This window comes from Lynx rufus, unplaced genomic scaffold (genome assembly GCF_022079265.1).
Source record: "Lynx rufus isolate CCGP_SWC_20201006 ecotype Redwood Valley unplaced genomic scaffold, mLynRuf1.p SCAF_4, whole genome shotgun sequence".
Taxonomy (NCBI): domain Eukaryota; kingdom Metazoa; phylum Chordata; class Mammalia; order Carnivora; family Felidae; genus Lynx; species Lynx rufus.
In genome coordinates this window covers 2,652,864-2,667,877 of record NW_025814856.1, presented here as the reverse complement: position 1 = coordinate 2,667,877, position 15,014 = coordinate 2,652,864, and the positions used below count along the sequence as shown (strand labels likewise).

Here is a 15,014-nt window from a genome sequence, read left to right as displayed (position 1 = left end):
GGGCCCCTGGCGACCGCAGGACGGGCCACAGGGGGCCCTGAGCTCCCCACCTCCTGCTGCCGTGCCGGGAAGGGGGAGCACGCTCCTAGCCGGAGTTTTGAGCCAAGTTGACAAAGACTCTCTCCTTGCCCGCAGATTTGCAGGAATCTCCCTTTCAGAGGAGCTGAAATCTGCCCACTGCAACCCTGCTGGCATGATAGAAATTTGCCATGGAAACCAGCCCTGTGTGCAGACCCCGAATCTCTGATGGCTCGTCTAGCTAACAGGCGGGGAAAGCGAATCCTGGCCAGGAAGGCCGTCCCCCCTCCCGCCCCGGGTGGCGGGAGGGGACCCCGCCCACACCCACAGGCTCAGTGGGCTCCTGATCCGAACACTGCGGGGTGGGAGGCGCTCAGCGACGACAGTTTGAAGAGAAGAACCGACGGTTTCCTGGAGTGGTGGGCAGAGAGGGGACTCACCTGGCGCCCCGGGCCCGGGAGCCGGAACTCGGGCCGCCTACAGCAGAAACCCCGCCTCCCTCAGCACAAGCCTGCCGCTGCTGTTTGCGACTCTGAACAAAAGACTCTGAAGTGAGGGAAGGCCCATCTGCTCCTGCCAGACCAAGCCAGTGGGGACGTGGGACAGGCCAGCGACGTCTGGGCCCTCGAGCGGCCGGCAGACAGAAGACGGGAACACCCAGTGGGGACACCTGCCGGCCCAAAGCCCCCATGTCGCGGCCTGGGCCCGCCCCCCAGCTGATGCATCCTCTGGGCCAGAGGAACCTTGCTGGGATGTGGCTGCCTGGACGAACCCTCTCGCCCGCCTGCCCTCCAGCCCCACGCCCCTGGCCCGGCCGTCCGCCCGCCCTCCAGCGGGGCCCTCTCCACGGGCTGCCGGGCTGCGTCTCTTCCTACAGGCCTCAGCCCTCAGTCCTGCGGACTTCCTGCCACCACCACGCCTGGCCCTGCTCTGGGGGCTTGGGGCCACGCCATCAGCTCCTGTCCTGACGGGTGGCGTCGATCCCGGGTTCATGCTGGACCCAGAGCGGGCACTCGGTGAGGACGTGAACTGACTCATCTAGCCCTCTCCTTTCCCCGCCGTCCTCCCCCAGACCACCCCCCTCCCCCGCCGGACAGGGACCTGAACGATGTTTCTCAGGCTTTCCGGCCGAAAGTGCAGCCACGTGACCAGGCGCCAGCCAGTGAGACGGGAGAAGCCGTGGTATCCTGTGGCCACCCGTCGACATTTCTGGAATACACCCCCCACACCCTCACGCCCCACCCGGACAGCTGCGTGACCTCTGTGGAAGCCACGCCGTCGGCCAGCCTGGGTCCCCGCCATCCTGTCTCCGTCTCCCACGGGAACCTGACAGGTTCCGCTTCGGCTCAGGTTGATTCAGTGACAGTGCTGGGGATTCCGTCAGAGTCCTTCCCCTCCCACACCTTCAGGTCCGGGCCACCTTTGCCACCCGGGACACACCCTGTCCCCAAGGCCGAGCGACCGCCCGGCCACCTGCTCCCAGAACCCGCCACCACTCCCGATTCTCAGGGAGACCCTCTGAGGGGCGAGGGGAGCAGCGGTGAGGAAAGGGGGCTCGACCACAGCCCCTCCATCTGGGAGCTCCGCAGCTCTGAGCTGGGGCCCGGCCAGCCTGGGCCTCACCCGCGAGGAGGGCAGCTCAGGGCTGCAGCAAGACGGGCAGGCTCTCGGAGCGCAGCCTGGCACACGGGAAGCATCGCCACGGCCACTGCTGTCGGGATGTCTCAGGACGTCCTCGTGTGCAGTCACGGACACCGTGCCCAGGCATCAGGTAACAACACTAACGCGGCGGGTGCAGCTGGCCAGGGCGGAAACAGCCCCAACGCCCGTCGACAGTGAACCGATGGACGGACAGACAGGTGGAGGCGGAGTCCCACAGCACATAAAAACGAATAAGCCACCGGTTCACGTAACGGGGGTGTCTTCCTCACAAACCCCGAGCACAAACACGAGGACAAATAGGTCCATCTGTGTGGAGTTCAAATCCAGCCAACACCCGGCACGCTGCCCGGGGCCACAGACACACGTAGGGAAAGGACCCGTCAGGTCAGGAGGAGGACGGTCCTGAGGGCAGTCATCCGCTCTGGGTGGGGAGGGGGCTGCAAAGGTGGGGTAGGGGGTGGGCAGTGGGGGGGAGGTTACACAGGGGCAGGCCGCACAGTCATTCGGTACACGGCACGTAAATACGCATCTTCGGGTCGCATACACATTTTGCACACTTTTGTACTGCGTTATATTTCACAACAAATTCTTTATAGCAGACGCGATTCTCAGATGCCCCTAAGTCTTCTGCCCCCTGCTTGCAATTAATTGCCCTTGGTCCTAGTGTGCCAGATTTTTGCTGTTCTAATTAAGGTCCCACATCAGGACACCCTAAAACAGGGAAATTACCTCGGGTGGGCCTGACCTAAGCAGGTGAGCCCTCACAAGGGGCAGGGCCCTTCTTCAAGAGAGGATCCCATGCTAGCCTGAAGATGGGGGCCGGGGGTGGGGAGGGGACACATGGCAAGTTCTGAGTGACCTCTAGATGCCGATAGCCCAGAGCTAGCAGCCGGCAAGGACTCCAGCCTCTGTGACCTTGAACCGAGGACCCAGCTGGCCCACAGAACCTACAGAACCGTGAGCAAATCAGTGCAGGCCATGAGCCCACTCGTGCAGCAACAGAAAACCAAAGCCACCTCGACTTGAGGGAAGGAGGGAAAAGAGAGATGAAAACCCCCCGACAGGAGTGTGCCAAGATGCTCACGTCCGTCCACTGCGTGCACGGGGCACGAGGCTGTTCCGCTCACTCTTCCCTTTTTTTTTTTTAATTGTTTTTTAACGTTTATTTATTTCTTAGAGACAGAGGGAGACAGAGCGTGGGCAGGGGAGGATCACAGAGAGAGGGAGACACAGAATCCCAAGCAGGCTCCAGGCTCCAAGCCGTCAGCACAGAGCCTGACGCGGGGCTCGAACTCACTGGCGGCGAGATCACGACCCGAGATGAAGTCTGCCGCCCCACCAACTGAGCCACCCAGGCGCCCCCCCATTCCCTTTTCCGATATTGGAAACTTCCTCCCTTCCTGTGTCCCTCCTTCCTTCCTTCCAAGAGTACACTTCAGATAGGACATCATGGGAACAGGAAAGGGAGGGCACTTACACTGGAGACACTGGATAGCCCACCTCAGCCAGGGGACCAAGGCCAACACCGCGGTGACCGCACGCACCCCCGGGGTGGTGTCAGGGGGAGGGCGCTTCACTCGGGGGGTCCTCCTCCCTAAACCCATCACCCCAGTCTCACTACGAGAAAAGCCGCAGACACACCCAAGGAAGGGCCTTCTAGAAAACCCTGCCCGGGGCCTCCTCGAAACCGTCACAGGGCATCAAAACCGAGGGAAGTCGGAGAAGCCTCCACAGCCCAGAGGAGCCCAAGGAGACGGCCGAGTCCACGTCACGTGGGCGCCTGGGACGCTTAGGACCTAAGCGTGGGCTTTGCTTATGAAGAACGGATCAACGTTGGTCCATTAACCGTGACCAATGCTCCAGCCTGACGGGAGGTCCCAGCGGGGGAACAGCGCGGGGCGGGGGGAGCGCTTGGACTTTCTCCTCGGTGTCTCCATAAAACCGGAACGGCTCTAAAAGCTGGTCTTTTTCTAACAAAATATGCCACCGAAAGAGGAAACAGACAGAGAGCGCCCCGCAGTGGCACGTTCGCCCAGGGGCGGGGGCTCCGACACAGGGCCTCCCGCCGCCCCCACCAGGGGCCCCATTCCGCAATGTCGCCCGCTGCCCAGGGGCTCGCGGCGATGCGTCAGGCCGTCCGCGGAACCGGCAGAGCCCCCGCTGGCTCTCACCGGCCTTTCGAGGAGAGCGTGTGGCGAGATTTTTCCTTCGCGGAAGGCCGACCCTCCTCTGCTTCGCGCGACGTTAAAATCGCCGCGCGATCCCTGCTCAACGCCGACTGTGCCCGTCCCCGCCGGCGGGCCGCGAGACGCAGGGGCCGGGCCGCGGGCGTGGGCCCCGCCGCAGGCCGAGCGCAGCCCCCGGGAGGGCGCCCCGAAACGCGCCGGGCCTCCCGCGACCCCTGGTCCAGCCCGAGCGACAGAGCGACACGCTGTCAGGTGCTGCCGGAGCCGCGACAGGCCGTGAGGCTTCAGGGCGAGTGAGGCTGCGAGGAGGAAGCGAGTCGGACAAACGCCGCGCCGTGGGAGTCGCAGTGCGCTGTGCCATGCCGGGCAAACTCCTCCAGAAGCGCCCCCGGTACCCGCTGTGGTCGTCTACAGCGGGCTCCCGTCCTCGCAGCCTGACGCCACCCGGCGCCCCGGCTTGAGACGCACGGCTCTCCGCGGCCTCAGGGGTCAACGTGCCGACGCCGAGACCAGCTCTCGGTTTTAGGTTCGCCGCACACCCGGGCGAACAGAAAGCCTGGGCCGGCGGCGTCGCGACCGAAAGCGTGGTTCTGACCGAGCTGGGCCGAGGGCTCCCTAAAGCCAGGGCGGGGACCCAGGCGGGGCCTAACACGGCTCTCCTCCCACAAGCTCTCCCTCGCACAGGCCCTCCTGGTCATGGGGCCAAACCACCGGTCCCAACGCCGTGCCGGCGGCCTGATGCCAGGCTCCAGCCGAGAACCCCTCCCCGTGGCTGTTGAGGTGGCCCTTAGCGACCTCCTGGGGCGCCAGGTCCTCCGGCCACACGCACACACATCTGCACGCCCTAGGGTGACCGGACACGGCAGGCTGCCCACTGGGGGGGGGGGGGGGGGGAGGGTCCGGGAGGCGGGACTTTTGGCTCTGAAGCCCAGCACACGCGCGTGCATCGTGCAAGGACACAGAGGGCACACAGCTCAGGCACAAACGGAATGAAGGGCGATCAGTGCCGTTGCCCTGGTCGTGGTCACCATTCAAGGAGGAGCTTCCGGAAGGGGGACCAAGAAGGCTCTCCCCGCCTGCCCAAGGCCCCGTGCCTCCAACAGGGAAGCCGAGGGCCGCGGCAAGCCCAGCGAGAGGCAGCAGAGGTTCTGACCCAGAACCCACGGGCCGGGAAGACGGGCCTCAGTTGGTCCCACTCAGCACTCTCGGGGCCTCACTCGGCCACCTGGGACAGCAGCCACGTTCCGGCAGAAGGGGGCCCCGTCGTGAAACTTCCCCAGTGGCCTGTTTGGGGCAAGGCCGTGTGGGCCACGGACGGACTCCGGCTGCAGGCCCGGGCCGCGCCGCATCAGATTTAGGCATGCTGGGGGGGCAGCCGCTCCCCACCCCGGCATGCTGACGCGCTCAGGGACCCGCCCGCCCCCTCGTCTATTACCTTTTCATCAACGGGGCTCTGACGCCTCCAGCCTCGGTGCGGATCTGCTCTCGGGGGACCTTCCTGCTCTAAAACCCTCCTTCCGTGCCTGTTTCTGTCACTCTCACACACGCGGGACCCGGGGCTAGGGAAAGAGGAGCCTGGCGGGCTCCCCAGCTGCTAACAAGGCACAGACAGAGCTGCCTTCCTTCCGGCATCCTGGTGGCTCTTTTCCATCCAGCCCCCCCTCCCCCTGCCCCGCACCGGGTCACACCGAGCTGCCCGTGGGGGGAGGGGGGAGGGGCTACGTCCCCAGATGCCCAAATGGGGGTTTGGCCCGGGGTGAGGGAGGGGGGATGGAGAGCATCTATTTCGCTTCTGCTACGCGTCCGGGTGACAGGACACAGCGTTGGGAAGCTGAGTTATTAAAACCAATCTGTGAAGCCGTCAGGCTCCTACCAATTTCCATCCACGTTGGCGGCAGGCCGAGCCCTCCCGGCCACCACGGAGCCTCTCGCGGGCCAGAGCCAGGCGGCTGGGAGGAGTTACTCCTGTTGCCGAATGAGGGCTGCGCCTGAGTCAGGGAACGGGGACCCCCGGTCCCCACTGAGCCAGGCTCTCAGAAGCCATGAAGTCTCTAAGGCCCCTCCAGGCGCCCCCCCCGCACCCAGGGGCCAGCACTCTCCACCATCGGCCACCAAGGCTGCTGCCCACGGCGTCTTCCCGAGGCTCCATCAACCACCACACGCCCCCAACTTCCCAGTCCCGCTCCCTGGGGACCAGGCAGGGGGCGCACTGGCCGGGCACCGTGGTCCAGCAGCGCCACCTGCAGCCAGGTCCGGGGACAGCCGGGAGGGAGGCAGGGAGGCACACAGCCAGAGGGCAAGGGAGCAGCCCAGCGGCCCCCTTCCCCCAAGAGCCTTGCCCCGCCTCCCTGGGCAACAGAGCCACCAACCTGGGACCCCGCACCTCCGCCCCGCCTCTCACCCAAGCTGCAGCCACAGAGCAGGTAACGTGGAAGCCAACCCGCACCCGCGCCCACAACGCCCTCCCCCCCCCTTGTGCCCTCTCGTGCAGGGAGCACGTGTCCTCAAATGCACACACGTGCACACACTCACGCACGAACGCGCACGCGGGCAGCCACAGCCGTGCCCGCTGGGACCCAAGCTTCCCCGTGGCAGAAGGAGAGCTGCCCAGTCCCTCTCCTGAGAAACCTCCCTGAGGGAAAATCCCAGAGGAAAACTAGGGGCAGCTGCTCAACAGGAAAAATTCTCAGCGCGCCCGGTGCCCCGCTCTCTCGGGCTTCTGAAAGGTCAGAGAAGAAGGGGAGTTCTGGCCCCGCCCCCCCCACTCCTCCCCACACGCTACTTAGAAGGATCCGCTAGCTCGTCGCACCCGCACCCGGGGCCATGCGTGAGCCAGCGGGGCTCCGTGCCCTTTGCGGGAGCACAATCCGAGGGACCCTCTCCCCAGCCCCCGGGGCAGGGAGGCCGCACGGGCGCGCGCACACGTGCACGAGAGAACGCGTGTGCACACAGCACGTGCGTGCGCAGACGTGCGTGAACGCGACACGCGTGCGGCTCTGAGGACGCGTGCTCCCCGCCGGGGCGCGTGAGGACGACCCGAAAGACCGCATCCCAGGCAAAGAGAGCAGGAGGGAGGCGCTGGGGAAGCAGCTGGGAAACTGCGGCAGCGCCCCGCGCGCTCGGGGAAGGCTGCTGAGTCACAGGCCTGAAGGCCACGGTCGGGGCCCAAACACTGGGGCCAACGCTAGCTGTCCCCGCCCAGGGGCCCTGAGTAGGCCTCTGGCAGGCACATCCTCCACCTACTCCCCCCCCCCACCCCACCCCGCCCCACGGGCGCAGGGGAGCGGCGGGAGGCAGTGCTGTCGGAAACGCTGTGCCCTGCGCGGGCCTGCATCTGCGAAACAGAAACGGGCCAGCTGGGTGTATCACAGGGCCCCTCCTGCAAGCCGACGAGCCTCGGGACCCACAGGGGCCAGATCATTCGGGGAATGGCTGCGGGGGCCCATCTGGTGCAGGGGCCCCGGGACAGGCCATGGGACGTCACCTCCAGCTAAACGGCCACCAGGGGCTCCGGGAAGGCCCAGGTCCAAGGCAGGCGTCGGGCTCCCCTCTCTGGACACCGAGCCCCCGGGCCGCCCCACCCCCCGGGCACGGGCCGCACCACCCGAATCGGGGCCGAATGGCCCAGCCGTCCCCCGCGGGCTCGTACCCACCCCTTCTGGCCTCACTGACTGACCGGGCCCCGGGGAGGCCGGCGGGCAGGAGGGGGTTGCAAGTGCCGGGTCTATTTAAATCCCATCTCAAAGGGGGTTTTGAAGCACTCGAACGCGGCGGATGTTCTCAGCCCTCTGCCTGACGGCACTACCTAATGCCGGCCTCTTGAAGCAATTCCGTGCTTTTACCGACACCAGGCTGTTCCCGCCGCTGTGACACACAAATCACTACCAAAGTAGCAACAGACCCAGAAAGGCCTCATAAGACGCCGTAAACCTGAGGACGGCGACACTTACAAGAGATGCCACCGGAATACTCAGAAACGGTTGCAATTAAGCTGCTGCTGACGCGAGCGGGGCGGCTCAATCAGGGAGACAGGTGCTTGGGAGCCACGTGTCAGGGAGCAGCCCCCGCCCCCCACTCCCCACCACCCTCGTGCTCCGGGCAGGGGCGCCGCCCTCCTGGGGGCCGATGAGCTCCGTGACCACCAGCCCGGGGACCAGAGGCACGGCGCCCACCCCCCGGGCTGGTGTCTGGGGTGGCCTAGAGGAATCTCGCCCGGAAGACCGGTTCCCACGGGGGCCGCGCCGCACTCCCAAGAGGCTAAGGGGCCACCGTGGCCCCAACACCGAGCCCCCTCTCTGTGCCAGGCTCCGACTGGGGGCTGGGGACCCAGAGGAGACAGAGGGCCCTGCCCTCACGGGATCCCCCATCTGGCAGGGAGATGCACCGGCAGACGTAGCTGGTATGAGTGTGGGGCGCCCTGCCGGCATCTGGGGCCGGCACCCTGGTCCTGGGGGGAGGGCGGGAAGGCTGCCAGCATGGTGACTGAGCAGAGCTGCCCCGGCTGGGGGAATAGGGAGCTTGGCAGAGGACGGGACGCGGGAGCCGGCTCCCACACGGCCCGCCAGCCACCCCTAGTCAGCACGAGGGACCTCCACGTGCAATCTATCCCCCTTCAGGACCAGAACCAAGACCAAGGTCAAGCTTCCTTCCGGAACATTCTTTCCCTGAGATAAACTCCTGCTGTGCCCAATGCCTGCCTCGCCGACTGCTGCCTAGGGCTGTCAGGACTGGGTTGTGGCGAAGGGGTGGAAACGGGGTGGGGAGGGGCTGGGGGGGGGTGGACGGCAGGGGATGGAATGCTGGGCTGTGGCCTGGAGAACACCAAGCCGCTAGAGACAGGGGGCGAGCGTGCAGGGCCGGGTGTCCGTCAGACCTGCCTGTCAGCTGCCCATCGGCCAGGGGCTGCTACCCTCCATGTTCCAGGGCCGGCTCCCACCCACCGACAGCTCGCGGAGCCCCCTCGTCTCCCTCGAAGCCAGCCCCCGCCTCTCGAGACTGGCCCGGCCCAGCCGCCTCCCTGGGCTCCCCCGGCCACTTCCCAAGTCAACCGCCCTGTGACCCGCGCTGCCCACCCCACGCTTCGCCCCACGTCAGGCAAGGCCACCCCATCCTCAGGCAGGGCCATGGCTCAGCGCTCAACCTGCCTCTGGCCAGCTCGTGCCAGGACTCAGCAGTGGCTCCTTTTATTGGTTTTGTTCTGGGCTTTAAGGGCTTTTTTCTCCCTTTCTGATCCCTCTCGCTAGTAGCCCCGGGCCAAAACCCAGGCGTCTGCTGGGGGGCTGAGCATTCCCACTGCCCACCCCGCAGTCCTTGCTCTCCTCCTGCTGCTGGTCCCAGGGGCCTCTGGAGCGCTCAGGGCCGGGGTCCGGGAGTCCATAAAAAGGATGAAAGAACCTGGGAAATTTCCACGGCGGGAAGCGGCAGCCAGTGCGGAAGCGTGGGGGCGCCATCTAGTGGCGCTTGGGGGAGCCACGCGGGGTCAGGACGGAGACGCCCCCCTCCACCCGCCCCTGCAGCACCGGGAACCATCGTGTCAGCGAGCCGGGCCGCGGCACACGCACACTCATACGCCACAAATACACGACCGCACACTTACACGTACACACGCTCACACGCGGAACTCATGCACACGCACGTACACACCCATGCTCACGAACACGTATGCTCGTGTACCTTCACACACAAACACGTACGTACAAACACACTGATACACTTTCACGTACACGTACGCACGCTCACAAACACCACTCGCACATCCTCACACTCACATGCGAACACACACACGTACACGCGCACACAGCCCCAGCCTGTGGATCTGTACGGGGAGCCAGAAGGCTGCTCGTCTGCACTCAGCCTGCCACGGCCCACGCAGAGGACGCCGGCTGCCGGGCAGAGGCTCTGGGGAAAGAGCACCTCACGCCCCACGCCGCGGTGGGGGCAGAGGGCAGCCCCTCTCCACAGGGGGGCCTGGGCCGGGGCCTCCACGGGGGGTGGGGGGGGGAAGGAGACGAGGTAACCCCCTGGGCAGCCCAGGGGTGACGCCGCCCTCCAGGAAATGCCTCCACTAACACGCTCAGGACCACGCGGGGTGTGAGATCCAGGCCTTTGTGAAATGGACATCACCAACCCCACCCATCTCTCTGCAAGTTTTCCCTGAAAGGTAAACGCCTCCCAACCAGAGGCTGCAATGCTCAACAGCGGATTCGAAGCCACGGAATGCCACAGACGTAAATGGATCGAAAACAAGAAGCCCGTGGAGTCATAACAGGATCCCAGCAAATCCCCGAGGTAACACAATGCAGCACAAGGCACAGGTCAGAGGGCCCGTGGCCCGCAGGCCCCGAAGATGTCCACGCCTTAATCACCACAACTGCACGCACGTCGCCTCACACAGGACAGGGACTCGGCAGACGGGATTAAGTCGAGGCCCCAGAGGCGGGGGTGACCCTGAGTTCCCAGGGGGCCAGCGTCCTCACGAGTCCTCACGGGACGGAGGCAGAGGCTCAGAGGCAGACAGACGGGCAGACCCCACGCTGCTGGCCGTGAGGACAGAGGAGGGGCTGCGGGGCCAGGGATCGGTGCCACCTGAAGCCGGCAAAGGCGGGAGACGGGCCTCCCTGGGGCACGGGGGTGGGAACCGCCCTGCCCACGCCTGGGTGTAGCCCGGTGAGACCAGGGTCATACTCCCGGCCTCCAAAAGTGTCAGAGAACACACGTGTGTCGTGATAAGCTCCTAGCAGTCATCGGTTAGAGCCGCCCCGGGAAACTCACGCAGAGCCCAGGCCACGTTCAGCCCTAACGCTTCCTCATCCTTCCCTGTCGGGGCAGGAGCCCACGGCCGGACAGCACGGCCGGGGTTCCACCGTGCCAGCATCAGAGGTCAGGAGAGGGTGGTCACACGGCCAACACCTGGACCGGGAGGCCTGGCTTCCCCCCTGGGGCCTCCTGCCGGAGTCTGAGCCTTCTGCTCAGAGCGCCTGCGCCCACCCGCCTTGGCAAGGGCTCTGGGGCGTCCCTGACACTTAAAAGGACCGGGGGTGGCCTCCCCCCATGCCTCTGGGCACAGGCCCAGCCTCTCAGGGCTCAGCTGTCAGCTGGGACACCAAGTTAAGGGGTACCTCGGCCAGGGTCTGCCTGGGTCCCCAGCCGGGCTGTGCACCCCCCCTCCCACCCCTTCCGTCTCCACACACAAAAGCACTCGGCTGAGCTCCGGAGTGCCACGCTCTGCTCCCGGGGGGGCTCCCCCCCCTCCGCCCCCAGCTCCCTCTGAGCTGTGATGATTACTGTAACAGAATAACAGAACCTTCTGAGACAGCTGGGAAGAGGCAGGGAGGTGCAAAGCCCGGCTCAGAAATCTCTGCTGGAAACAGCAGTGAACAAAGACAGCCTTGCACAGAAGGCGGCTCCGGCTGTCCTGCAGCAGAGGCTGTGGGTGCGAAGGGGGCGCTCGGCTCGGAGATTCCGGAACACGGGTCGCGCTGGATATTCGGCCCAGCCTGCAGGGCCCACGGCCCACAGAGTGGCCCGCGGGGCGCACGCCCACGCCAGCCCGGCAAACCAGTGGGTGCACCGCGCCCCTGACCGCAGGGGGCCTGGAGCCGCTGTGGGGAGGCCAGGGGAGGCTCAGTGCTCACAGCCGCCCACCCCAGGCCCGCGGCCCCAGGGACAGCCCCCGGCACAGCAGACACTTCGCGGATGCCGCCCCCATGGTCTCCACGGGTAGCAAACCACAGGCTCTGGGGGGGGCAGGGGGCAGGAAGCTCGTTTCTGGGGACACACATCCCCTCGTCACCGACCGAGACTGCCCCTGGAGCCAACAGGGCCAGACGCCCCTCAGCTTCCGCCTGCCCGGCCACGGGCCCAGCCGTGTCCCCGAGGGGTCGTCCAAAGGCACCCCCGCCCCGTGTGCCCCGGACGAGCCGATCCGCAGCCCCTCCCGCGGCCCCGGCCGCCGTGGACGCTCACCAGGACTTGGGCTCCCCGAAGTGCAGGTAGTTGATGCTGTAAAGGTCCATGTCCTCCGTGTGCCAGGCGAAGGTGGTCTTCCACATGCCGAAGTACAGGTAGGGGGTGTTGACGCCCTCGATGATGGTGCCGCACTCGCGCTCCACCATGTCCAGGATGGTCCGCAGGCTTCCGATGTTCCACTGGGCCACGTCCTGCGGGCGACCCGCGCGCGGTTGAGCGTGCGGCTGGCGGCCAGCCACCCCCGGGCCCCGGCCACCCCCAGACGCCGGCGGCAGCACAGGGAGGCTACGGCGTGGCCCCGCAGAGGGCCCGAGCGCCAGCGGTCGGCCCTGAACCCGCCCCAGGGTGTGCAACCCCCAAGACACCGGCCCCAGGCCAGGCAGTCAGGCAGGACTTTCTCGGGATTCCACACTGAGCTGTGCGTTAATCATGGGAGGCGACGGGGCGCCTGAGCGGCTCAGTTGGTTGAGCGTCTGACTTCAGCTCAGGTCATGATCTCACGGTTTGTGGGTTCGAGCCCCACATCAGGCTCTGTGCTGACAGCTCAGAGCCTGGAGCCTGCTTCGGATTCTGTGTCTGCCTCTCTCTATGCCCCTTCCTGCACTCTGTCTGTGTCTCTCTCTCTCTCAAAAATAAACAAACATTAAAAATATTAAAAAAAAAAAATCATGGGAGGTGAAAGCCGTGCTGAGAATAGACACTTCTCCAAAGAAGACATCCAAATTGTGAACACACACGTGAAAAAACGCTCCATGTCACTCATCAGGGAAATACAATCAAAACCACAATGAGATACCACCTCACACCTGTCAAAATGGCTAAAATCAACAACTCAGGCAACAACAGATGCTGGTGAGGATGCGGAGAGAGAGGCTCTCTTTTGCATTGCTGGTGGGAATGCAAGCTGGTGCAGCCACTCTGGAAACCAGTCTGGAGGTTCCTCAAAAAACTGAAAATAGAACTACCCTACGACCCAGCAATCGCACTTCTAGGCATTTACCCGCGGGATACAGGTGTGCTGTGTTGAAGGGACACATGCTCCCCGTGTTTATAAACATCAACAACAGCCAAACAAAGAGCCCAAATGTCCATCAATGGATGAATGGACAAAGAAGACGTGGCACACACACACGCACACACACACAGAATGGAATACTACTCAGCAATCAAAAAGAATGAATTCTTGCCATTTGCAACAATGTGGATGCAACCAGAGAGTATTATGCTAAGCAAAATTAGAGAAACACAAATATCATATGACCTCACTCATATAAGGAGTATAAGATACCAAACAGATAAACCTAAGGCAAGGGAAGCAAAAATAGTATTAAAACAGGGAGGGGGACAGAACATAAGAGACTCTTAAATATACAGAACTGAGGGCTGCTGGAGAGGTCGTGGGCAGGGGGATGGGCTAAAAGGATGAGGGGCATTAAGGAAGACGCTTGTTGGCATGAGCACTGGGTGTTATACGTAGAGGACGAATCACGGGATTCTACTCCTGAAACCGTTATTGCGCTATATGCTAAGTAACTTGGACGTAAATGTAAAAAATAATAATGATAATTTTAAAAAAAAATTTTTTTTCAACGTTTATTTTATTTTTTTTTTTGGGACAGAGAGACACAGAGCATGAACGGGGGAGGGGCAGAGAGAGAGGGAGACACAGAATCGGAAACAGGCTCCAGGCTCTGACCCATCAGCCCAGAGCCCGACGCGGGGCTGGAACTCACGGACTGCGAGATCGTGACCTGGCTGAAGTCGGACGCTTAACCGACTGCGCCACCCAGGCGCCCCAGATAATTTTTTTTAAATGTGTGTGTGCCCCACAGGGCCCCTGGAATCCCCGTCCTCCGGCCCTCACCACACCCAAGGGTGCACGCAACTCTGCCCTCAGGCCTGGCCACGTGGCCTCACAAGCTTGCCAATGCTTTGGGGTCCGGGCCAAGTGGATGAGCTCAGGGTCCCAGGGAGAGGGACCCTCCTTGTCCAGGACTCCCTTGTCACGGGACCAGCCACTGGATGTGGGAAACCGAGGTCCAAGAAGGGGGAACCAGGACCAGGAGCAAGCTCGGTCCCTGACCTCCCAGGGCGAGGGCCTCTCCCTCAGGTTCCCAGGGGTGAGCTCACTTCAAGCCTGACACGCCCTTGGTGCCCAGCTTGGGAGAGCAGACCCACCCACACTGCACACCCACGCTGCACGCCCTCTAGCTGGAAGGCCAGCGGGCCACAGGTCAGACGGGCTCCCCAAGGTGGGCAGACTGCTGGGACCCACCCAACAGTCACACCTCTTGGGAACCACAAGTCACGGCCTGTCCTGATGGGTTCAGGGACGGGGGGGGTCCTGGCCCTTCTCAGGAGGTGGGCTTTACTCCCACCCACACCAGCTGGGACCCCAGCCCAGATCTCAGGGGGCACCCCCAGCTGCCGTCACGAGAAGCACGGCTGAGCGGATAAAGTGTGTTCCAGCAAGAAGGGACCTTCACAGTGACGATCTGGGGCGGGGGGCAGACATGGCAGCTGAGGGGCCACCCAGGGCAGAACCCCAGGGCAGAGCACACCCAGGGGAGAGTCAGGCTCAGGAGCTTGGACATCAACCCCAGTAGATCCTTCCCAGGGTTACCGGAGGTCCCATAAGTGTCAATAAACTGTCCCCTAGCAAAGGGTGGGTCCCACTCAAACCCCCGCGTGCTGAACAGTAGCACCTCTGCAGGGCCTCTGCACCACGTCTCCACCAATGCCTGGTCTACACCCCTGGACGGGCAAGGCCAGCGTCAGGTCCGAGGGCTGAGGAGCCAGCAGAGGCCCCTCCGTTGCCCCAGGCACCCCCAGGGTCCTCCCAGCCCAGCACGGGGGCTGGAACATCCCCAGGTGTCCCGGATGATGGAGCACCAGGAATTCAAGAGGAAAACCACGAGAGTAACTGGGGATTAGGAGGCCCCTGGCAGAAGGAAGGAAATGCTCTGTGTGGCCTCCGGAAGACCACTTTGTGATGGGGCTGCTTTGGTCCGGCTGCAGGGACAGGGCGAATGATCAGGGCAGGAGGGGCTGATGATTTTGTAGGAAAGATTCTGCAAATCAGAACGCGCCTGGATTCCTTCTTTCCTCCCCCCGCCCCCCACCCTCAAAGACTTGGCACGTGGACGCGCGCAGAGCCCGGACAGAAAGCCCAGCTGAGCT

The 15,014-nt window shown here is 64.1% G+C and overlaps 1 protein-coding gene across 9 annotated transcripts in view; it reads right to left on the bottom strand.

Annotated features, from left to right (window-relative positions):
- KDM4B (lysine demethylase 4B) overlaps positions 1–15,014 on the bottom strand; it is a 135,715-nt gene that overhangs the window by 66,516 nt on the left and 54,185 nt on the right. For all 9 annotated transcript variants that reach the window (XM_047095737.1, XM_047095738.1, XM_047095744.1 and 6 more), the window contains one exon: positions 11,832–12,025. In XM_047095737.1, the coding sequence (XP_046951693.1) occupies positions 11,832–12,025 (194 nt within the window). The remainder of the gene's footprint in view (positions 1–11,831; positions 12,026–15,014) is intronic.